The sequence below is a fragment of the Oratosquilla oratoria genome, chromosome 6 (assembly GCF_046742065.1).
Source record: "Oratosquilla oratoria isolate Oo_2021 chromosome 6, ASM4674206v1, whole genome shotgun sequence".
NCBI lineage: Eukaryota > Metazoa > Arthropoda > Malacostraca > Stomatopoda > Squillidae > Oratosquilla > Oratosquilla oratoria.
This window is the reverse complement of record NC_134782.1, coordinates 10,006,483-10,033,674: the sequence shown is the minus strand read 5'-3', so window position 1 is coordinate 10,033,674 and position 27,192 is coordinate 10,006,483. Positions and strand designations below refer to the sequence as shown.

The 27,192-nt window shown below is 40.0% G+C and overlaps 1 protein-coding gene across 1 annotated transcript in view; it reads right to left on the bottom strand.

The window, feature by feature from the left end:
• The window catches only part of LOC143026276 (uncharacterized), a 120,751-nt gene extending 93,872 nt beyond the window's left edge, over positions 1-26,879 (bottom strand). Inside the window, exons 1-2 of the mRNA XM_076186384.1 lie at positions 26,807-26,879; positions 8,720-9,088 (exon numbers count right to left, since the gene is read on the bottom strand). Coding sequence (XP_076042499.1) covers positions 8,720-8,725 — 6 coding nt within the window. The 5' untranslated portion in view covers positions 8,726-9,088; positions 26,807-26,879. The remainder of the gene's footprint in view (positions 1-8,719; positions 9,089-26,806) is intronic.
• Positions 26,880-27,192: the final 313 nt, after the last annotated feature.

Sequence of the window (27,192 nt, the reverse complement as noted above, 5' to 3'; positions counted from 1 at the left end):
TGTCTTGATTAATCGAGACCATGTGTTGCCTTTTAGTCTACATTTTAGCTGAATGAAATTGCCGGACATTGACTGGGTTTAAGAGAAACGCGATGAGCCTATGTGCGGCAGGAACCATCACTCACAACCTATGTTCATGAACATTAGTGACAGTTAGTGAATGTTTAATATCTTATTCAGTGTTGAAGTGACTTTCGATAGTTCAAGGAACAGCAATACATAAGTATGTGATACATGAGGAAAAAGGCTGAGAATCTCAGCTCTGGAGAAAGAATATGACGTCATGTCGTTTGAAAGGTGTGCCCAGTGGGTCGCGGTGGAAATATAACATTTACTAATATTCGGTCAGGTATAGCAAATCGTTTGTTTAGTTTTACTGCTGATTATATGATGCAATAAATGACAAAACTCAAATGAGTATGATCGAAAGCTCTCTCAGCTGCGGATTTTGTAATTGTCATAATCCACATAGTTACAGGGGTCAGGGTAAAGGTGTTGAAAATTCTTACACGCATCCACGCGGTCCGAACTAGACGACGCTCTATATGGGTTATATAAGGTAGGCCCTTACGTAAGGTTGGTCCTTACGTAAGGTAGGCTGTCAGAGTAAAGGTAAATATATGAACCTGTTTGCCCCGGCCATTTATAATGTGGTTTTTAAATTATAGTTTTTCGCACGTCCTGAGTATACACCAGAAGCCTGTCAGTTGGTAATGATTGGTTACCAGGTTGGCCAACTTTGCACACAATCCCTTGACTGACGACAAAACTGATATTAAAAAAAAAAATCTTTATCGTCGTCTTTTCGTTATTCAAGGATATATGCCAATTATAACTTCTTCATGTAATATGGATTTTGATAATTTACAGATAACGACAAACAAAACAAATCATTTCGTCTTTTAACATTTTCTTTATTCAAAATTTATACGAATTCTTGGTTCCGTCTACCTAGCATCGTAATATCTCAAAAATTATCGTAGACTCAATCTTCCATACAGCCACATCAGAATCCTCACAAAATTATTTTACTTAAGGCGCATGGTTACCTAACCAAGCCTATTCTAAAAAGTGAGTGAAATAGTTATTAAAACGACCTATAACCAACGCCTACTTGGAACGCGGTCTTTCGCGACACAGCATATTTCGATCAAGATCAAGAGTTAACTCGATCAAGAGTTAACTCGTAGATCGACACGTCAACTGAGGTCATCTGAGAGTAGCTCCATCTATCCTTTGCATTAAACTTGGGCTATATTAATAAACTATTTTGTATCATAGTCATTATCGCCTTCAGTACGAGGATTCAATATATAGACAACAACAACTGATCCCTTTCTTCCCAAGTGGTTTGTTTAATCATTTAGTTTATGTTGAATTCAGGCGATTTTATTCAGTTTTGGAGAAACCAAAGGTGACATGACTTATAAATAGATTGAAAATATAAATAGATAAATAAGTAAATATATAAATGAATATATATATATATATGTATATATATATATATATATATATATATAAACAAATAAATAAATACATAGATAAATAGATAAATAAAAAATAGATGAATAGATAAAGAATAAGATAAATAAAATCAATAAACAAATAGATCAATTATTTAATAAATAGATAAATAAACAGATAAATTGATAAAAAGATAAATGAATAGGTAAGAAATAAATAGATAAATAAATAAATAAATAAGCATATACATAAACAGATAGAGATACATAAAAGCAAAACACGAAGTTCAAACAAAAGTGGAATGTGGTGTAGTGTCGATGCACAAACACACCAAACGATACCTCACCTAGTCTAACCCAACCTCACCTGGCCGGAGGCGCCAGGTACGATGTTTCGGGATCTCTCCGAATGCGTATGGCGCTGCAACCCTATCTAGCTTGACATTCCATCGGTGCCGGATGCACCGTTCCATCCAAGGCCCACCCCAGCTCGTTTAAGCTATTAGAGACGTAAGGTTATGCGTTTGAACCGAAGCCGGGGGATTTGCACAAAGCGTTGTACATTCCGCAAGCGTGCACCCAACTGAATACTGAATGGAAGATGCAAGCCGGACACAGGAGCCTGGAACATCACCGCAACAGGATAGCAATTATGTATGATAAAGTACTTCTACTTCTCGCGGCCCTAAACCTTGCATCAACCGTGAACATGATGATATAAGAAGAAGGGAGACAATTGGTGTGCAAATGTTTTAAAGAAAAGTATTTAGGAGCTGGATTAATAAATCTCAGACTATAAAACTGGCCATAAAGTGACGCAATTCTACTTTATATATCTTTATAATTCTACTTTATATATCAGCGCAAGAAAATGAAGATAGTCTGGAAAGCAATTTAATTCAACAGTAGTAATGATGGAATGGAAGCTCGTTGTCTGAGCGGGTTAGGGCGTCGTTACTTGCGGTGAAGGTCGAGGGGATGGTGGTTCGAATCCTGCCACCGGCGAAGTTGAACCAAGGGCAAGGTTCATTAAATTCCAAGCTACAAAGTTCTCTCTGAAAGGCACTGTCCTAGCCTTCCAATAAAGGGGAGTTTGTGACTTTAAACCCACAATCAGTAATGATTGTAATAGTAATATCTCATCCCTACTACACAAAGCAAAATAGCGCAGTGGATGACTGATGATACAGCAATTGTTCATAACTTTGATGTGATGTACAGAGGAGTGTAGAAGGGTGTATAAAAATCTACACTGCTCTATAAATAAGCATGGCTATGAAATGTAGCAGTGAGCTTTTCGTTGAATAGGGAAAAAATTCATTATGCAAGAGTGTATTGGAACTAACAGTCGAGTCAAAGTACTATATGTAAAGTACTATAAAGTCCTATCGTTCTCGTTTAGAGTTAAAATTAATGAAACCTGGATGTTTTTATGGCCTTGTTACAGAAATTAATTAAAACAGTGTGGCAACTATTTTCATTATTTATTTATCTTTAAAAATGAACTCTTGACACCCAATCAACTTCCCAAACAAGACCGAAACATTTGCATCACTGAGATGCAACGTCTTTGAGCTTCATATTTTACTTATCCCTGCAAATGTTTATTTCATACTTCTGCACTTTAAATCAGACATTTCAATTGGTTATAAATCTACGCTCAGAATTACTCTCTATGACCACTCGTGGTCCACAAATAACATATTTCACACCAAAGCAAAGGAAACTAATGTAGAGATGAGAACACCAATTGGGTGGTGCATCTTTGGGCAAGACAGCGAGGTGTACTGAGCGTGGGTACTACAAAGTAGTTCCGTCTTGTGAGGACAGAGCTGGTTGCGGAGTCTAGCATAGCAGAACTCTCTAGACAAGCGTTTCTCAACCTTTTTACCCTTGCGTAACCTTTAAAATAAATTGCATGTCTCAAGGAACCCCTGCGCAAAAAAACAAAACAAAAAAAACGCATATACCATATCTTTCTCATTTCATTTTCATCGTAATAATAAGTTAGATAGGATGATGTCTATATTACATTATTACAATAACCAAGAATATGTCGTGCGCGTTTAATTATATTATGTATATGAGATTAAATAAAAAATCAAAAGTGCATTAGCTTATCTCACTTGTTCTCGCGGAACCCTTAGGGACCTTTTGCGGAACCTTTGGGTTCCGGGGACCTGGTTGAGAAACGCTGCTCTAGACTCTAGAACGTATGGGAGGGAGTGTGGACGCCGCACCTTTTTTTCGTCCAATTTTCGGAATTCTTTTCATAGTTGAGTCTAGGGCCCCCGTCACGCCTCTCTTTCTGCCTGCCTGTCTGTCACACAGTCTTTCTGCCTGTCTTTCTATCTGTCTGTTTATATGTCTGCCTATCTGTTTGTTTCCCTATCTGTATGCTTGTCTGTCTGTTTGTCTGTCTATTTTTCTGTCTGTCTGTCTATGTGTCTACCTGTCTGTCTATCTGTCTGTCTTTTTGCTTCTCTCTCTCCCTCTCTCTCTCTCTCTCTCTCTCTCTCTCTCTCTCTCTCTCTCTCTCTCTCTCTCTCTCTCTCTCTCTCTCTCTCTCTCTCTCTCTCTCTCTCTCTCTCTCTCTCTCTTTCTACCTGTCTGTCTATATGCCTGTCTATCTGTTTATTTCCCTATCTGTCTGTCTGTCTGTCTCTCTCTCTCTCTCTCTCTCTCTCTCTCTTTCTCTCTCTCTCTCTCTCTCTCTCTCTCTCTCTCTCTCTCTCTCTCTCTCTCTCTCTCTCTCTCTCTCTCTCTCTCTCTCTCTCTCTCTCTCTCTTCACCTTGGTATCTGTGCCCCAACTTGTTGCAAAGGCCAGGTCCTGTTCCGCTGCTCACCCAGACGCCCATAACGACTCTCGCTCGCCGCGCCGCGCCGCTCCCTGTCGTCGCGTCGTCCGCGTAGCTTCACCCGTTTTCGCACCTCCTGCCCTCCTCGTGGCTCGTCATCGGCTTTCCCCGCGTCCCTCTAATTTTCGTCCCTAAAGTCTCGTTTAATCCATCACTCTGACAGCCCTTCCATGCATAACTAAATGAGAATTTCTTGCTAATCTTGATGAGAGAGAGAGGGAGAGAGAATCAGGACTAGTGAAACGGGGAGGGCTGTTGTTCTTTTGTTCTAATGTTATGTTGCGACGACAGCATCACGGGTGTTGGAGTGAAGGAGGTTGATTGTGGGGTCTTCCATGATCACTCTGTGTTGCCAGTTAGGCTTTTCCCCAACTAGTTTACTGCCTCGCAGCGAACACGAGAGAGAATTCTAGGGAACCTCTAAGAAAGGCCCTGATTCTAGTAGAAGGCGCAGTGCTCAGACTGTTAACATTTAAGACACCATTTGGGGTCACTGGCCTCTTAGGAAATGTGCCAAGAAGTGATTTGCAGCGATTGAAGACGTCAACCTTAGTCCAGCGTGCTTGGAGTAAACAAAGAGCAAGAAATGATTACCAGTACTTACTGGAATCGAACCCCGGCCCACGTTGTACGAAGCAAGTACGAAACCCCAACTCACCACAACAACGCATCATCTGCGCTGAGTTTGGGTTTAGCAATAATGATATACTGCAGGACCCCTGGCCTGTCCTCTGGGTAACGATACAGCCTTAAGATCTCACCACGGTGGTTGCTTGAAAGATATAAAGTGTATGTGATAATTTATTTATCTATCTATTTATTTATCTTATTTCATTTTATTCTATCTTTTTTTTGTGGGGAGTGATGGATTGGTTGTGGCTTTAAATAGAGTATAGGGCTTGTGGAACCTCGACATTACTGACTAGATGGAATGAGAAACTATTGCATCTCTGATGTCCACCATTACAAGAAAAAAAAAAGCGTTGGGAAATGCTACCGAGTACTTGTGTGTGTTAATCAACTTATTTTATCTTATTTATTTCATTTTATTTTATTTACTCTTTTATTTATTTATTTTTGCATATTTAACTGTCCTTCATTGTTTCTTTGTCTTTCTCCTTGATACTACATTTTTTTTTTTGAGACTTAAGAAGTCACCCAAGATTCTTTTAGAAAGATTAAAAAGAAAATCATATTATTCACTCTTTCGTACAGTGACTAAACCGTTTTTGATTAGTTGAACGCATTGCAAATAAGTGATGCATTTGTGTCGAAAGTTATTCAAATAACCGGTTGTCTAATTCACGAGCTCTGTAGTGCAAAGATATTTGTAAACGTGCACAGTGTTCCAGTTTAAAGAAATTGGTCTGTTAAAGAAGACTGTGGGGGCAAAAGGCAAATGGCGTAAGATTCCCGTTTTGTGCCCTTCTCTGCCCAATTGCAAAACGTCATGCTGACAACCATACAAGGAAGAGAGAAAGGGAGAGGATAGACAGGAAGGAGGTAGAGAGAGCCGATGGAGGAGAGGAAAGGTGGAAAACGAGAGGAGAAACGAGGAAAGGCAGGAGACAAAAGAAAGGAGAAGAGGGAGAGGAGGAGGAGGAGAAGGAGGAAGATGAAGGGGGAATTCCCACCAACTTCTTTCTTCTCCACATCTTCCTCCTCCTCCTCCTCCTCCTCCTCCTCCTCCTCCTCCTCCTCCTCCCCTCCTCCTCCTCCTCCTCCCCTCCTCCTCCTCCTCCTCCCCTCCTCCTCCTCCTCCTCCCCTCCTCCTCCTCCTCCTCCTCCTCCTCTTCCCCCTCCTCCTCCTCCCCCTCCTCCTCCTCCTCCTCCTCCTCCACCTCTTCCTCCTACTCCTCCTCCCCAACACCACCACCGACCCTGGCCTTTTGTGTTTGCTTATCCTGACGGCCTAGAGGGAGGGGAGGGGGAGGGGAAGGGGGGGAAAGAAGGCAGGGTCATGGGAAGGAGGAGGAGAAGGATGGAGGAAGGAGGAATTCACTAGCGGGGGAGGAGAGGGAAGGAAGGCAGGGAGAAGGAGGAGGGAAGACACGGTATAGAAAGGACGAAGAAAAGGAAGAGAAGAGAAGAAAAGAGAAGAGAAGTGAAGAGAAGTGAAGAGAAAAGAAGAGAAAGAAGAGAAGAGAAGTGAAGAGAAGAGAAGAGAAGTGAAGAGAAGAGAAGAAGAGAAGAGAAGAGAAGAGAAAAAAGAGAAGAGAAGTAAAGGAGGGATAGATGAAAAGATAACGAAAAAGTGAAAAGGAAAATTGGAGGACAAAAGAGGGGGACAAGAGAGGAGGATGGATAGAGAGTGGAGAATGGATAAAAAGGATGTGGAAAACAAAAGGGGTGAGGGGGTGAGAGGAAGGGAGATGTGTGGGGGGAGGGGGGAAACAGAGGAAGTGAAAAAAATAACAATTAAAAGGTAGAAAAAGAGAGAAGAGGAGAAAGAGAGAGAAGAGTAGGAGGGAAAAGAAAGAGAACGGCATAGTGGAGGAGGCAGTGGAAGAAGCGAAGAAGAAGGTGGAGGAGAAGGAGTAAAAGAAGGAGGAGGAGGAATAGAAGGAGGAACAGGAGGAGGAGGAGGAGGAGGAGTAGAAGCTGAGGTAGGGTGAGGAGGGGGAGCAGGAGTACAAACAGATTGTAGAAAAGAAAGAGAAGACGAAAGAGGAGGCGTAGCTGGAACAGAACTGAAAATGCGATGATGATGATGATAATGATGATGATGAGGAGGAGGAGGAGGAGGAGGAGGAGGAGGAGAGGTATGAATAAGAGTAGATGAAAAAGGAAAAAAGAGAAGGCAAAGTGGGAGGAGTAGGAGGAGAAATAGAAGTGAATATAGGATGGAGAGGAAAAGGAGGGAAAGAGGAAGGAGGAAGAGTGAAAAGGGGTGGGAGAAGAAATCGACTGGTCTTTGGACTACTTTGTGCTGAAGATGACAGAGCAGAGGACGACTGGGCAAGTGGGCAGGTGAGCAATTGGGCAAGCGCACAGGTGGGCAGGTGAGGAGATGCGGCATGTGAGCAGGTGGGGGTATGTGAGTAGAAGGGTACATGAGCAGGCGGGGTATGTGAGCACGTAGGCATGTGGGCATGTGACCAGGTGGGGGTATGTGAGCAGGTGAGCATGTGGGGCTATGTGAGCAAGTGGGCAAGTGAGCAGGTGGACAGTAATGGGACGTGGGTCGTCACACTCGGCGCATTCTTTCAGGTGTCAACACAGGGACGAACACGAGGGTCGAGATAACAGTATACAAAGTAAACACTGCATGCCACTGCCAAGAAGATCACGGGCGTAATGCTTACACCACGACGGTGGCACACCCCCAGGCAGCTCGCATGCCAGCGCAACCAGTTGCATGAAACCAGCTGCTTGCGACGCCGCAACCAGTTGCATTGCGACTGACATGTTGGTTTTTTTAGAACCCCTCACATCGAGGCGACTGAAACTGTGGTTGCCTTGATGTGAGGGGGTATAAAGAAACAAATGTGTCAGTTGCAATGCAACTGGTTGCGGTGTCGTGTATCCTACCATTACTAACCATTGCAATATATCACACGCCATGACACATAGTCCACACACGTACAAGAAGGCACTAACCTTTAGCACTACCTCCAATCTTGATGACCTGCACATTTCCATCTGACTCAGACAATGCAATTCATCACAACAACGTACATCACGCCATCGTCCAACGAACCGACACAAGTACCTTATGTCACCAGACAGCTCATTAACATTTCCTTATACCTACCAAGCTACATTATTGTAACTCCAATACATACACCATTTCATGACACATCAACGAATATAAATAAAGTACTTAATACTAGACCCAATGTAATGCAACGAACACACATATATGTAAGATATATCTAAAAACCTACACCAAACATGCTTAGCTAGGCTTATTCTCATTTATAACGGGCGACTGCGTTCGCCAGAGCAGTGGAGGCTAGGGGAGATACTATCCCTTAATATCGGTAGGGGAGACATTCCCCCTTGGGAGATTATATTCAATCAACAAGTCCATGGTAAATAAACCAAGAAAACCCGAAGAAGGTTTATCTGTAAATAGAGATACCAAGAAGCATTTTTTTTTTTTTGCATCGCATCTCTTTCTTTGAGTGCCTGAAGGACCTCCCTCAGTGAGTAGAATCCTTTGCGTAATACATAAGTTTAACTGAATATCCAAAGAATTAATGGAAACACACTCAACACTGATCAGTTAAGAGTACTTCTAGGTTGAATCCTTGGATTGCGGGGATGTGTGGGATGGGATGGGGGATGGAGAGTCCTCAACTAAATAAAATCGGAAGCCGACAAAGTAATATAAAACATACAAGTCGACCGTGGCAGTCAAAGGTATGGGTACGATCACTGTTCAACCCACGTACCTTCATAGTGGCGATGTCCGACGTTGCCGTGGCCTCTGGAACAAACTTGGACGAAGCGACTTGGATCCAGTGAGCGCGAATCTCTTATGTACACACGAACGTTCCGTTACCACCACCTACACGCACACGACTCCCGCGCACACAAATGTACACACAAGGCTTGTGTTGACGAGGCTCCTTTACAAGTTAACCTCGTGAGTTATGCGTGACCAGCATCCTTCCTTTGCGATGCTAGGCGAGGCGAAGCGACGCCAAATGAAGCGATGCTCTCGCTTTCTCACGTGGGAGACGACGACGGAGAGGGAGACGCAGCCGGACCGCCACGGTCAGTGCCAAGACATCGGCGGCGTACGACTCCCACAGTGGCCCCTGTGGGAGGAGGAAGAGGGAGAGTAGGTCAGTTTTTCTTGGGAGTAGAGGGCATCATGAACACAACAAAACACAATGCAATGGAATGAAAAGGAGAAAAATAATTTATGATTATATTGATGATGATGATGATGATCATGATAATGATGATGATGATGATGATGATGATGATGATGATGATGATGATGATGATGATGATGATGATGATGATGATGATGATGATGATGATAAACATATATATATATGTATATATATATATATATGTATACATATATATATATATATATATATATATATATGCGTGCATACATACATATACACATACATACTTACATACATACACACATGCTTACATACACACATACATACATACATACATACATAAATACATATATACATACATACATACATACACACATACATGCATACATACATACATACATACATACATACATACATACATGCATACATACATACATACAACATACATACATACATATTGCATATACGACAGTGGCGCTAGATATTCCGAAAGAATGGAAACGCTGGTAAACTCAGCCCATTTTACATTAACAGCAACAACAACAACAACAACAACAACAACAACAACAACAACAACAACAACAACAATTCCTTAACGAAGTCTCAAGCGTCTCATTATTTGTAAAAGATTCATGACTTGATTAAAGAACGCGTATAGTCCATGATGTCACACTTGGGTCACGTGTAACGCACCATAACGTCGCATGGCCATGTGTAAATTCGAATGAACTTGACCGACATATTCTTCATAAAACTGTCAGCAGACAAAACTACAAACAGACAAGCAAATGAATACGACTAGAACATAACTTCTTTGACAGAATTAGTAGTGTTTTATCTATGGAGGGGCCTGATATATATATATATATATAGATATATATATATATGTATATATATATATATATACAGAGTATATATATATATATATGTATATATATATACATGTATATATATATATATATATATATATGTATATATGTACATATATATACATATACATATATATAGATATATATATGCATATATATATATATATGTATATATATACATATATATATATATATATATATATATATATATATATATACATAAAATGAAGAAATACAACATGGGCCAGAAGCTTATCAACACCATCAAGCAACTATACACAAAGGCCAGCAGTGCAGTACTTGTAAAAGGCACCATGGGAGACTGGTTCCATACGTCGGTAGGGGTCCGACAGGGATGTCTGCTATCACCAACCTTGTTCAACATCTTCCTTGAACGCATAATGACTGAAGCCCTAGAAGATCATCATGGCACAATCAGCATTGGAGGCCGGACCATCACAAACTTGCGGTTCGCCGACGACATCGATGGGTTGGCTGGAGACGAAAAAGAACTCGTGACCTTGGTGAACCGTCTGGACAGAACATCATCCAGATTTGGAATGAAGATCAGTGCCGAGAAGACAAAGTTGATGACAAACAGCGCAACACCAATCGAAAGAAAGATCACAGTCAACGGACAAGAACTCGAGACTGTGACTCGGTTCAAGTACCTTGGAGCCATACACAACGAAGAAGGATCAAAGATTGAAGTTCTAGCAAGAGCAGCACAGACGGCAACAACACTTGCAAAGCTGAAACCCATATGGAGAGATAAGAACATCTGTCTCCAGTCAAAGCTGAAGCTACTCCATGCATTAGTCCTGTCCATCTTCCTGTACGCATGTGAGACATGGACGCTGACAGCAGAACTGCAGAGAAATACCCAGGCAATGGAAATGAGGTGTTTCAGGAGACTCCTTGGCATCTCATACATAGATCACATCACAAACGAAGAAGTGCGCAAGATGATCTCACAGCATGTGAAGCACTATAAAGACCTCCTGACCACAGTGAAGAAGAGAAAGCTGAAGTGGTATGGACATGTGACACGGTCCAGCGGACTAACAAAAACTATCCTCCAAGGGACAGTTCCGGGAAAGAGGAGACGAGGCAGGCAGAGGAAGAAGTGGGTTGACAATATCACAGAATGGACAGGGAAGAACTTTCCAGAGACCCAGGCCCTTGCCCACGACCGTGAAAGATGGAGGTCACTGGTGAATTGTTCATCGATGCAGTGCCCCTACGACCCCGGGGGGTTAAGGGATTCATGATATAGATATATATATATATATATATATATATATATATATATATATATATATATATATATATATATATATATAAAATATTTATAAATATATATATATATATATATATATATAGATATATGTACATATATATGAATATATATGTAAATATATAGATACACACACACACACACACACACACACACATATATATATATATATATATATATATATATATATATATGTATATATATATATAAATGTACATATATATATATATATATTTATATATATATGTATATATATAAGTATATATATGTATATATATATATATATATATGTATATATATGCATATATATATATATGTATATATATATATATATATATATGTGTGTGTGTGTGTGTGTGTGTGTGTGTGTGTGTGTGTGTGTGTGTGTGTGTGTGTGTGTGTGTGTAGATGTGTACATCTATATGTATATGTACACACACACACATATATATACATATATATGTGTGTGTGTGTGTATCTGTATGTATATATATACATATATATGCATATATATATATATATACATATATATATATATATATATATATATGTATATATATATATTGAAGGGTAGAAGCGTAAACACCAGACTGAAAATGGGAGGTTTAATGCCCGACGTTTCGGTCCTCGTCCTAGGACCGTCTTCATGGGTGTGAAGGATACAGTGGTCAAAGAGCTTGATATACTTTGATATACTAGCTCTTTGACCACTGCATATCTTCACACCCCTGAAGACGGTCCTAGGCCTAGGACCGAAACGTCGGGCAATAAACCTCCCACTTTGAGTCTACGCTTCTCCCCTTCAACATGGATCCCAGATTCCATATCTTCTTACACACACACACACACACACACACACACACACACACACACACACACACACACACACACACACACACACACACACACACACACACACACATATATATATATATATATATATATGTATATATATATATATATATACACAAATATATATATATATATATATATATATATATATATATATATATATATATATATATATATATATATATATATATGTGTGTGTGTGTGTGTGTGTGTGTGTGTGTGTGTGTGTGTGTGTGTGTGTGTGTGTGTGAGTGTGTGTGTGTGTGTGTGTGTGTGTGTGTGTGTGTGTGAGTGTGTGTGTATTCAGCCGTTACCCTCTCTATGAGGTGGCTAAGTATGATATCCTTCTTTGTTGGTTTACGGGGATTTAAGGCTGTGTTCCCTCACGGGCGTCACTCTCTGGGTCTATTGAATTCAAATCGTCTCTGTCGTGTTTTTCTCCCAGAAAAAAAAAGAGTAGAAAGTTTGGCCCCGAATGTGTTCCTTTTTCTATACGTTTAACTTGTTGTTGTTGGAATCATCAATAGAAATGGATTTTAGTCCTAGGTGGAGAGGAGCATCTTTGTTTATGGTTGCATACCCCAGGGGACATCAAGTTCATCGCACTTTTTCAGGCACGAATCCATAGTACACAAACAACTTGTGGGTCATTTCTAAACAACAGGGGACTCAGCTGGGCTTAACGGGTGATATGTTTGATCTATCTTAAAGATCCACCAACGGTTCCGTGTATTCGCCCATGATGATATCCCCCGTGATCAACCCCTCCTTGTTCTTCCCCGAGGTCAGAGGTCATTCCAGTAAATCTAAGCAGGAAATCCACTTGGGGGAGGAGGGGTGGAGAGGGAGGGGGTGTAATCGGCGACAGTCTTCTGTCTGCAAATGATAGCAATTCGCGCAAGTGCACAAAACCTCCACGGGGAAAGGTCGTGCCTTTGGAAGCGTTGCTCGTGATTGTTATCCTGTAGGTGTTGTCCATCATCATTATATCCTTCTTTCTTTTTTACTTTAGGGTATTCTCTTCAGCTGAAGGAAGTCTTTCGCCGTGTTGGGTTGATAAAAAGGAAAATAGGAGGTCATGATAGGACCAAGGAACAATGTTCCTTAATACACGGGCATAGCTGTACAAACATCAACAAATGTACAATTCATTCTTCTAAGTTTAAGGACGTGAATTTGATCGATGATGCTGTCACAATGGCGCAGTTAAACTTATGAAAAAAGTCTTTCGGTTATTAGACAAAATGTGGTTAGAAAAATACATGAAAAAGGAAGGCCTCCCATATATTATTAGACAAATCATATTTAGAAAAGTATATGAAACAATCATCAGCGAAAGTCAAGGTATCCATAATTGAACTCGGGAGAGTCGGCGGGACTTGTTGGCAAATGCACAACAGTGATACATAAGAGGAGAAGCGGACACTGTCGCTGCACATATTTTTATAATAAAATCACCTGGCGGCAGCCAGAACGGAATTTTTACAACGAGTGTCATCCTTCTGCTGGCCAAAGTCTCCTTTGGCGACAGACAGAATAAATGCATAAATCGTCAATAGCCGTTGAAGAATCTCTCGAGGAACTACCACCATCTTGGACGGGCCCCTAAAGTTGATTGTGGTGTGGTAAGCCTAAATTTTTCACAAAAAAAAAAAAAAAATATTTTCCATTGCACGAACACCTGTATATATTTTTTTCTTTTTGTAGTTTTGTTCCTTCAGATATCATTTTATGTTTCCCTCCTCTAATTCTTTGACTGCAAAGCCAGCGCTATGAAGTATTCGGTGTAAAGCCAATTTGCTAAGCGATCCCTATAATCAAACACTTCCTTTCCAAGAAGTTTCCACAAAGACGAACAAAACAGCGCGACGACAGCCAGAATACGTTTTACTTGGTTAGATTAATTATCGCTCAACGGTGATCGTTCATGGCTCAATGATAATCGTCAAACCATCGTCTAGAGCACTAATTTTTTGTTTCTGAACTGGGCTCTTATGCTTCGAGCTGCAAATTACGCGGCTGATCATTTTAACCGAACCTACCAACGCGCTTATCCAGATAGGATGCCAGGTAGTAGGAGGCGCGTCACTCACCCGTCATTGGCTGTGGTAAGCTAACAATCGCATCTAGCAAAAGGTACTTTAAGAGGGAAAAAGTACTTTCAGGTGTGGCAGGGGTTGATTCACTGCATTTCCTCCCGGCACCTGGAAGAACAATCTCGAGTTGTGAGGACCTAAGAGGGCGTTTATACGGTCAAACGGTTCGTCGAACACGGTTCGACAGACACGTGTTTAAAGTGATGTGTGAACGTGTGAACGGGGTATTTGGGGTTTAACCAACGTGTTCGACAACCAAATACCCCGTTCACACGTTCACACATCACTTTAAACACGTGTCTGTCGACTCGCGAGCAGGACTCCGGGAGAGGCAGATAGGGTCACCGAACTTGTTGATGACGTTGGTGGCGCCGATGACGTCACACTATCGGGTGGCACTTTTTTTTATTCTACCGTTCTGCGAGTAATGGAATCAAAGACAAACTTCTCAAGCAGCTACGGAATAAGATGACGCAAACACGGAAATACGTTTTGATAGAAATAATACTCTCGCTAGTGTTTTCAAGGTTAACTGTTGCGTCATTACTACTGCTACGTTTTTGCTTTTTCAGTGGAGATAAGATAAACATAGATATACAAGTTGCACTTAGAGATATACGGTACAATAATCAAAGCGTGGACAGTAGACTTTTGTCTTTCATGTTTGCAGTAAAAATAGCATTAAAAAAAGCAAATTCATATTACTCTTTGATGGCCGTAATCTATTCTATGCTGCTAAATAAGATAATTATTATCATTGTTGATTTATCATCTGAACAAAATTATCGCTAAAGATCTTTTTGCATTGTATATCTCCTGTGAGTAACAAATGAATAACAGTTGACATATTCATACTTCAGCCACAGTCGCATCAACTTTCCGCGGTTCATAGTGAATGGCACGTCCTTATGGTATCCGTGTGTTCACACGCGTCGACCACGGCAACACGTCATTTACGACCGCCGTGGTCGCCCCGGCACCCTTTCATATCCGACACGACGTCGTGTCGTCCACGGCGTGAAATGTATGTACGATGTATTGGCACGTTCACACAGGTCGACTACTGCTGTGGCTACCCACGCATGTAGTGCTCCCAAATAACTACTGTTTAAGAAGTAGTAGACTCAGTTCATTAAGTCGGTCATCAAAACTAACTCTTGACATGAAAGATCCAACTACTGGTCTCGCAAATTTTTAGACTTCTGATAATGCCTCTTTCATTTTTCTCTTAATGTGCAAATAGTGGAAGAAAATAATAAAACGGTCCTGAGCGTCAAAAGCGGCTACCAAGAGCCGAATAAGGGACAAGGACACGACCAAAAGTCGTGTATTATTAAATCACGGGAAAAGTTCTGTGAAGGACGGCGCGTTCTTGCCAGGAATGCACGATGTCGTACCATCCACGGCGGACGGCGAAGAGTCTATGATGCGTCCGGAAGCTACCAAACGTACTCTGACTCTCTTAAAGGGTTATCACACTAAGCTATTTTCCTCCAACCTCCAATTAATCGACGGTAGCGCCCACCTCCAGAACTTTTTCCGCCGTCAAATCACTGTGGCAAATTATTTTTTTCTTCTCAACGAAATTACATAGAATGTCATTTGATTTGTTGAAGGAAAGATGAGTAAAAGCAGCAACGACTGCAACAGCACTGTAGGAGAGAGGGCAAACGCAGAGTATGGGATCCAATATATTTTACGTTACGCAAATTGTGTGTACACCATTTTTATGTTTGTTTCTCCCCGCAAGCTCGGGCTATATAAGGAGTAAGATGTTTCTCAACTGTGTTATTTCTGAAGAAGCCCTGCTGCTGGGCGAAACGTAAAATATATTGGATCCCATACTCTGCGTTTGCCCTCTCTCCTACAATGTTGAAGGAAAATTATTTCCCTCCAGCATATCAGATTCCTTCCCAAAAGGTGCGGGCGGCAAATCTGCTCCGACAGTCGGAGGAAAAATAGTCCAATGTGATAACGCCTAAACCTACAGACAACCAGAACGCAAAAACTGAGGTGTCAATTGTAGAATCTCCACCCCAACTACACTCTTTTGTAGAATTTCTCCCACACACTGATGAACTTTAGACTCTCCACCTTAACTAACACGGGTTAGGTTAGGTTAGGTTTGATTTGGTTTGATTTGGTTTGGTTTGGTTTCTAGCTGTTCAAATACACAATTGTCGACGACAATCTGGAAGGTGTGACAAGACTGAGAGGTCGGGTTACTTATTTTGATTTGCTCCGTTGCCCCAGGTCTCTTTAGTAGAAGACCCTCGACCCCAAAGTAACCAGCAACAGTCACCAGGTTGGTCCATAAGTCACTCGAAGAGGAATTTTTGTGTTGTTGTCTTAACCAAGGTAAAATGAATACTACAAGGTACGTTAGCGGGGGGGGGGAGAGCCAGAAAACATCTCCACTGCGCAGGTAGATGATGACGTCAACGTAAATCTCGAGACCAGGGTTCCGCGGGTCGAGAGCTGTCAGTCACTCACACACCAGTGTGTGGAGCGAAGCTCCATCTTCTGCTTAAAGGGGTAGCTAAGGCAGACAAATAACATACAAAAATACCAACAGTTTGTATAGTGCAGAAGTGCAATGCCGTTAGACTGAAAGGAGTTAAAAATATACATTTCTTTTCACTACCCAAAGATAAAAAACTTAGAAAGAAATGGATTGAATTATGTGGCACACACAATACTCGGTCATCTGGATATGTATACAGCCGTCATTTTGAAAGTAACTATTTATTAGCAACATTTCCTGAAATTTTCATTCAATTGCAAATAAACAGACTAAAGAATCCGGTTAAAACATAACTGAGCTTGGTGGAGATAAAGGTCTACATATAAAATCCACGCTTGACATGTCATCCCATCTAATAACTCGTCATATCAATATAATCCACCTAATGTGAAAGCATGGAAAACATTTTTATAACTTTTCTGGCGGTCATATCTCAGATACTGATAATTTGAGGATAAGAAAGTGATACTGAGTAATTTCAGTATTGTGAACATCATAGTGTAATTTTAAAATCTACCATACATACAGATGGTTTTCTTTAAAGTTTACATTTTCTTTCACCTCTCACTCTCCCCCTCTGGATTTCCTATGACGTCACGGTGGAGGTGCGCGGAGGGGGGGGGGTGCTCAACGTACCTTATAGTATTCGTTTTACCTTGGTCTTAACGTTTCTAGGTCGGGCGAGAGTGGGCAATGTCTTCTGTGTGGTACCTGCATCTCAGGTGATTAGAGTGTGTGGCTTGGCCAATTCCATGTTGGCACTGTGCTAATGCAGGGTGATGGCTTGACCGCGGTATGGTTCTTACTTGCAAATTACTTTTTTATTGGGTTGATGCCTGGTGGAATATAGATTTTGCGTGTCTGTCGAACTCTCGAGCAGGTGGTCGACGGTTCGATTCCCGGGACCCGCTGCAGGGGATATGTCGCGTTGGTTCCCGACACCCCTGGCCAGGTGGGGAGGCAACCCAAGCATCGGCCTAAAAAAACCTAACGGCTCGCCGCAACTGATAACGCTTGTCTCAACAGGGGTTTCTCACTTCCCATTTCGTGGGAGGGATGGTGATTTTGTGTTTCTGTCGAGGAGTATTTGTCTTGTGATTGGACTGTATGTGTTTTTGTATAGAATTGCTGTGAGGCACAGAGAGCAGATTATTGTAGATTTCTGACTGTTGCTGGGGCTGTTCTTTATCATGCGCATAATATTGTCTTTGTGATATATCGTGTGAGGGATGAGAGGATTTCATGGTTCTTGCATAGTGAACTCTTTATCTATAGTTCACATATGAACACTCCACCAAAACGGCATCATGTATTAATATTAGACTTTACGTAACACGCACCAATCGACATGACGTCATATGTGAAGCGAAACTTTTCTGTCAATTAGAGATTATGTTTGTGCACGATGGGCAACTGAAAATGTCTATTGCTCAACGAAATATTTGTGCAGTTAAAACTATCTTACTTCCATGTCTACAACGTTGTTTCGTTGTGAACAATCCTCACACTCCAACATTGAACTGAACAATGGAAAATTAATTATGTATTACGTCACCCACTCTAATTTGACAAACTTTCCGATTTTAATATCTCCCATAAGGCGAAATACTTTACATATTTCAAATCTAAATGTGTTATCAAGCTAGAGTAATATTCACCCAATTAAGTATTTTAACAAAGTAGACACTCAATGCAAAATGCTGAGAAAAAACTCTGAAACGTTTTACTTAGGTTGTTGTGCTGGTCTACAAATAAAAATGAGATGCAGAAATCCTACGCTAAAGAAAATGCAGTGACCTTTTTTTTTTTTTTTTTCTTCCGGCACCTTTACCGATGCGGAACAGGTTTTGGGTCCCGCAAGCAGAGCCAACGCCCCTTGACAGAACTTACTCCCTGTCTGGATTCCGAGATCGATGAGTAACATTGTGAGTTCGAAACATTTAATCTCTTCCCTATTTCTACTTCGTGCCATTGTGTGTAGGCCTATTTCACTTGAAATGCTACTCCTTATCTTACCGTATTTTTTGTTTTTTTTTTAGTTTTTTTTGTTTTTGTTTTTTTTGTTTTTGTTTTTTTAGTTTTATTAACTGGGGATGCTCCGCCAACCTATCGACTTATAACTAATGATGGACCAGTAGAACACATTTGCCACACAAGATGATAAAAAGTGCCCTAAACATAAGAACACAAGAATTGAGGAGACTGCAAGAGACCATAAGGCCTACACCAAGTAGTTCCATTTCCCTTACCACCTTTCATCCCTATCCATAAAGTCATCTAATCTTTTCTTAAAACAACCAAAATATTTCTGCGCCCACCGTATGGTCACTAAAGCGGCCCATACACGATCAATTATATTGCGCAGTTTCATTGTCAATACTCTGAATTGACAATTAAATTGGCCGTGTATGGACGATATATCGCCCATACACGGTCAATTTAATTGTCAATTCAGAGTATTGACAATGAAATTGCGCAATATAATTGATCGTGTATGGGCCGCTTTAGTCTATTCCATTCGTTAACCACTATTTTGGTAAACCAGTTCTTGCTAACGCAAAGCACATGTTTACCTCTTCGTTACGCTTCTTCAGGGTAATGTCAGGCACAAACGATTTCAACCACTTGAGAGACAGACCCCGTGCTAAGAAGCCTCAAAGTCTAGTAACACTAAGTCAACTCACGCGAAGGGAAGCGTGGCTTGCGTATGAGGTCATCTGATGTGGGTAACAGAATGTGTGAAATAGGATAAAAGTTCAAGACGTGGCTGGCCTGGACTTGCGATGATCTCGAGAGGGCAGTGGATCGGTCATACAAAGCACAGGCATAGTCGGGAGGAACTCGTCTTGAGTAGAGGCCACCAAACTAGAGCTCGCGGGCCAGATCCGGCCCGCCGCGCCGTCGTACTGTACGCGTATTTATCTTTTTTTTTCTAAAACGTTTTGGTATATATATATATATATATATATATATATATATATATATATATATATATATATATATATATATATATATGTGTGTGTGTGTGTGTGTGTGTGTGTGTGTGTGTGTGTGTGTGTGTGTGTGTGTGTGTGTGTGTGTGTGTGTGTGTGTATGTATGTATGTATGTATGTATGTATGTATGTATGTATGTATGTACGTATGTATGTATGTATGTATGTATATATGTATGTATGTATGTTTGTTGTCTTATTTTTTGCCTTTATTTTCTATGTATTTTGTATTTTGTATATTGGTAAGTAAATATGTTGGTTGTCTTTATTTTTGTGTATTCACTGTATTGCATTGAACGAAATGGTTATGTGCCCCGTGCTCGTCATTCTCTCAATTATCTGGCCAGCTGTGGAAAAAAAAAAATAGGTGACCCCTGATCTTGGGCATCGCTCCAGATGATGTCATGCCTGAGTCTCCGCCCCCTACGCTGGTCGGTACGATTTCTGCAGGCAAAGACTTGGTAGTCTTAGACTTTGACTGGAGCTAAGCAAGGTTATCTCGGTCAATTCTTTTGCTACGAAGGTTACATCTAAGAGGAGAGGATTAAGCTGAGCCTGGCCAGCGAAAAAAAAAAACGACCGTAACTACCCATGAGAAAATGGCGTCAGTTTGTATGTTCCCTCTGGCTATCGTATGTTTTCTTTCAACCGAGAAAGAAATATCACCCAAAGGGCTGAAATCGATTTCGCTTTAACAGTTTTGGAGTGGTATTATCAGATATATTCACTTTAAAGACCACCAGACTACTTCAACATCCAAAAGTTGATATTCTAAGCATATCTATATTCATGATCACGATTTTCCGCTGGAAAGAAAACGGAAAAAAATCTCTATTGCCTTCTACATCTGCAACTGATACAGTAATATGAAGAACTAAATATAACCTTTCGACTCCTATCATCCGTAATTTCCAACTATTCAGTGTGAAATACGTACAGACTTCCGTGAGTTACTGCGCATGCCATGTGAGCATTCTTCCATGCAAGGTTACACAGGGTGACCTTGGAGGGAAAATGATTAATATTCTTGTATAGTATGACCTTTAGACTGGAAACGCCTCGACCTCTTGAATGCCCAAAGGCAATGTTTTATGATAATTGTTCCTTCGAGTTTCATTGACTGGAAAACCACAGTCCCACCGTAGACAACAATAACCCTCGGGACTTCCCACAGATCTCTCCGGGAAGAAACTCTTGCAGTCTCCTCCATTCTTATGAAACACTGTTCTTGGTGCTATATTGGTGTGGGTCTGTTTCACTGCTACGGGCTACTGAGAGGAACAGGATTAAAGGAGTAGTCGCCGGTTGTCAATTCTCCTCATGTGAAAATGTGCAGGGAGAGGGTAGTTGATAGACTTCCTGGATTTTGCCCAGAAACCGTGTGCCAGCCTCCCGGGCGACGGAGAATCGGTTCTCTCTGACTTCCATCTCACAGGACTAGCCCCAGCAGGTGCATAACATTGGTACTGTTATGTTTGGTTTCCCTTTCTACTTCATTATGTTATGATGGAATATAATTTATTTTAAGATTCGATTTGACGCCACGAACTTCTCTCTATCAGGAGGCTAGAACGGTGCCCCTTACGGAGGACTTTGTAGCGTGGAATATAACCAACCATCCCCTTGGTCCAACTCGCTGGCGGCAAGGGTTCGAACTGCTGTCACCTCGACCTCCGCCGCAAGTAGCGACGCTCTAGCCCGCTCGGCCAGCGAGCATCCTATAGAACATACTAACCCCCACCAAATATATATATATATATATATATATATATATATATATATATGTATATATATATGTATATATATATATATATATATATCTATATATATATAATATATATATATATGTATATATATATGCATATATATGTATATATATATATTTATATATATATATATATATATATATATATATATATATATATATATATATATATATATATATCTGAGAGACCTCAAATATATCCACCCTTACACGATCGACTACAGACATGATGTGCAAAGGTAAGGTAACATGACATCACACTTTTCATCAAGACTTTAATCGAAAACTGAGTTCCCGCTGCGTGCGGCGTTATACTCCAGTGTACCAGAACTCGACCGGTTTTTGTTCTTCAACAACCATGTCTCTCATTCACTGTAACAGTGAAGGCGAAGAGCTCACGGTAGAAGCTGTTTTGTTGCTGACAAAGCCATCACTATCACTATCCACTGAAAGCCGCGTTTGTAAAAATGAAAAATAAAACAGGATTTTTGTTCTGTGCGACATGACGTCATATCACATGTGGACACCAAACGCGTTCGTTTCTTTAAATGCAGCAGCACCATGTACAGACACCCTTAGGAAAAGGTACCTAACGACTGACTCCCTCCCATGGTGAAGGAAACTTATTGAAAGCCTGCCAAACGTTCGACTAGTGGCCTTGAACTTGAAGCTTGAGGAAGAAGTGAAATCAGCTGCTGCCAACCAACAAAAGGCCATCCGCCTAAGGTGCTCCACCCTTCACAGTGTAGCCCAGTCATAAGCGGTCACCCAGGAGGTACACAACGCATCTGTATGATGCGAATACGCCCGCCACCCAGGGCGTGCAGTGAACTGATGGATTGTTGGTGCACATAGGTAGATGCATGTACTGAATATTTTTGTTTTGCTATATTACGAACTACAGTAAATACGTGTAACATACATTTTTATGAAATATGAAGACATTTTGTAACTTTGTATGTCAGTGGTTAATCTTTTTGTATTTCCACTTGAAAAGAGCAATACATCTACTCACGTGTACCAGGAATTGCAGTGTTCGCCTTAACGTTAACACGTACATCCTATCTCGAAGACTGGCATATATCAGGTGCATAGTCTCAACTATATCCATATGCCCCTTTAACTATTACCTTTTCAGTCCGGCCGGTTTTATTGTGGACAAAGTTTGTGAAACAATTTGTGGGCGCTAATGGGATACGCATGGCCCTGTTGTTATGGGTTGTAGTTTACCAGCGCCGTTTCTATTCTGTTAAGTTAACCGAAGTTATGCACCCAAACCTTGATCACTAACAACCGTGGTCAGAAGTACTAAGTTATTAGTCATTCTAATTATCTAACTAAACTATTTTGTATTTTTCAATTGTTACGTTTTTACTTGCAAAGTTTTATTTCACTCTTGAGTCACCTGTGGAGAACGATGTATTAGAGAACCAGAAAATATGTGATATTTACATACGATAGTCATTCTAATTATCTAACTAAACTACTTAGTACTTTTCAATTGTTACGTTTTTATTTGCAAAGTTTTATTTCACTCGTGAGACACCTGTGGAAAACGATGTATTAGAGAACCAGAAAATATGTTATATTTACATACGATAGTCGTTACTCCTCATAAGGAGGATGGAGGTAATAAGTGTTGTATGCAGTCTCTTCTTTGCCACCATTAACATAACAACTCTTCTTTCCTCATGCTCCTGTGGTGAGGGGATAAGAATGCCATTATCATATTCCCATGCGTGTCGTAAAAGACGAGGGAATGAAATGGAGTAATAGGATTTTGGATTCCCTTTTCTGTATATCTCTCCGGTAAGGAGCCAAGATATCATATGACTCGGGGACAAATGGTCTCTGGTATATGAAGTTAATATCCCAGAAATTGGTAGAGCTTCTGATATAGGATGTACCTGTGTGTATTTGTGCAGATCTTCAAGAAAAAGAGCCAGTGTTCGGCTTTTTTTTCTTTTCTTTCTTAATACTACTCTTTCCCTAATATAAAGAATCCCATCCTGGAATTCCCACTAGATGTACACGTCCAATAAAATGTATCACCACAACATGTATATGCACGAGACTCTAATATAGTGTCCTGTTCTTAATTGAATGATCTCGAGAATGTATCATACGTCAATGTAGCAAAGGATTTGAAAAGTATGTTCACGTTTTTGTGGGTGTCACAATGAACACGACAAATGTTGTTTCCTGCGGAGCGTCCACTCGGTTAGGTTGGTAAGCCTGAATAGGTGCACCAAGTTCACCTATATACATTCCACAGTAAGCACAACCATACAAGACGACCACCAGTGCTCTTTCTCATGTGGCCATAAACTCAAGACAGATTCTTTTTCATCGACTTTTATCTTAAAACATGGATGAACCAGCGAAAACAAGTGGGAGATGTTTATTGTGTTTACTGTCAAGAGGAATCTATCACCAATAATAAGCGGTCAAAACGAAATCTGTAAATTATGTACCCGTTGTCAGAGTTGTTGTTTCTTCATTCGGTCTGCAGTCTGAGCACTCTACAGGTCAGTTGTTGTACAGAATAGAGTCTGTTACGTTAATCTCAGTGATTTAGATACACTTTGACACCGTGGTTGAATTAATCAAAGTGACAATCACCTCTTCTCCAGGTCTGATTAGAAAAAAAAAGTAATTTTCTAGAATACACCATTGGTGACCTGATCACGTGACCAATCCTTTTCACACCATAGCTTTTAACCTCTCCTCGTATTCATCATCCCACTCCCACGAAGTGGGAAGTGAGAAACCCCTGATCGGGCAAACCTTGTCATTTACAGCAGCCCGTTTTTTTTGTTGTTGTTTTTTTTCCTTCTTCTTCTTTCTTTCTTTTTTCCGATGTTTGGGTCGACTCCCTGCCTGGCTAGGTTTGCCGGAAACCAACGCAAGAAGCACGCAGCGGGTCCCGGGAATCGAACTCAACGACCACCAGTCCATAAGTTCGACACGGTATCCACCGCGTATTAATATCTTTTATTACCAAACGCGCATAATACTATCCCTTTCCGTGTTCCATCCATCGGGTCCATGAGGCGTGGCAGTATATATATATATATATATATATATATATATTACAGGTGAAAAATGTAATCACACATTTGTCAATAACGTAGAAACCACTGTTGGAGTAGAAAAGACTGGAAACGGGGAATCTATATATTTTCGATTGCAATCGAAATATATAGATTCCCTGTTTCCAGTCTTTTCTACTCCAACAGTGGTTTCTACGTTATATATATATATATATATATATGTATATACATATATATATATATATATATATATATATATATATATATATATATATACACACACATATATATATACGTGTATACATATGTATGCATATACACACACACACATATATATATACATATATATATATAATATATGTATATATATATGTATATATATATATACATATATATATATATATATGTATATATATACATATGTGTGTGTGTGTGTGTATATCCTCATTGTTACTTTTCTTTCGGGGGATTCACTTGTAATGACATGCGCTCAATCACAGCACTTTCTTTTCACATGCAAACAGTGGTTATAATCCTGCCGCGTGCACTTCTTCGAGTCACCGATAAAATCCTCCGGTGACAGACAAAATAAAACCTCTATATGGCGTTCGGGAAGATGAGTTTAACCCTTTTAGGATAAATTACGTTTTTTTTTTTTTTTAAGGTAACGCGAGATGGTACTCAAACTACCTTGAGGGGATATCAGTTATCACGTTCTCATGATTGATAAAAATATTAGATAAAGAAACAGAATGAATAAATGAATAAAACAAGCAAATAAATTAACAGATAGACAAGTAGAACGTATTGCTAAGTAGAACAATAGATAACCGAATAAACAGATAAGTGAATATGTAAATAAATAGATGAAGGAATAGATGAACAAAAAATAAATAAACAGAGTTGATAAATCAATCAATCAATCTGTAGAAAAGCAGAATAAACAAATAAATCATATGAATACAAAAGTAGATTCATATATAGACGAATGAATAAAGAAATGAACAAATAAATGAATAAATGAAGAAATAAATAGATAAATGTATGAGTGAATGAATAAATAAATAAATAAAGAAAAGAAAATTTAAAAACATAGGAATGAATAAGTAAATAAATAAATATATGAATGAATAGATAAAAAATATAAAATAAGAATTAAATAAATAGTAACAGAGTGTGGCTAAATTGGTAGAGATCTTGACCGTAACACTACTGATCCTGAACTCGATTCCCGGATGCTTGTTTAACCCACTCGGTCGTGCTCACCGGGGCAATCACCCCGAGCAGCCCTTAACTCATTCCTGAGGCAGCTTCCACCTTGGCCTCGATTTGAGTGCCTTCCCATTCCCTAGCGTTCTGAATGTTGACAATGTAAGTGCACGCGCGTATGCGTGTTTAGACATACACAGACACATTTGCATGTTTTGGATAATGTATATATGTAGAAATACACATCTAAAGTTCGATGGAAACACTAATATTTGCTGATATGTTTGCACATATATAACACACACACACACACACACACACACACACACACACACACACACACACACACACACACACACACACACACACACACACACACACATATATATATATATATATATATATATGTATATATATAGATATATATATACATATATATATAGATAGATAGATAGATATATATATATACATATATATACATATATATACACATATATATATATATGTATATATATACATATATATACACATACATATATATATACATATATATATATACATATATATATATATATATATATATGTATATATATGCATACATATACATATATATATATATATACATGTATATATATATGAGTGGGAAGGTTGATGAGGTAAACGCCAAAAAACCGTAGGAGTTTTATTACTGACGTTTCGCACTTAAAGGACTTCCTCAGAGCATGAGGAAGCCCTTTAAAGACGAAACGTTAGTAATAAAACTCCTACGGTTTTTTGGCGTTTACCTCATCACCCTTCCCACTCATTCTGTCATATATATATGTATATACATATATATGCATATATAATATATATATATATATATTATATATATATATATATATGTATGTATATATGCATATGTATGTATGTATGCATGTATGTATGTATTTCCTCATAAACTCAAAGAGCGCTTTCCTTGACAATGAGCAAGTGCCCAGCAACCAACCCCCCCAGTCAGCACTTGAACGAAACGCACCTGCGCGCGCGCACCGCAGACGACAACGGACGACGGCGACGACTACTCGACCACTCGACGCCTCGCCGGGAACCGGTCGACTGAAGAAGCCATCCTCATCGAGCTTCTTCTTCTTCGTCCTCCTCCTCCTCCTCCTCCTCCTCCTCCTCCTCCTCCTCCCCCTCCCCCTCCTCCTCCTCTTCCTCCTCCTCCTCCTACTTCTACCCCTACTCTTCTTCCTCCTCTTTTCCTGGTCTTTATTGTATTTTTTCTTATCTCACTTATCTTTCTCCTCCTCTATCTCTTCCCTCCCCTCCTTTTCCTCTTCTTCTTCCTCCTCCCCTTTCTCCTTCTACTACCTCCTCTTCCTCCTCCATCACTCCTCTTTATCCAGCTCTTCCTCTTCT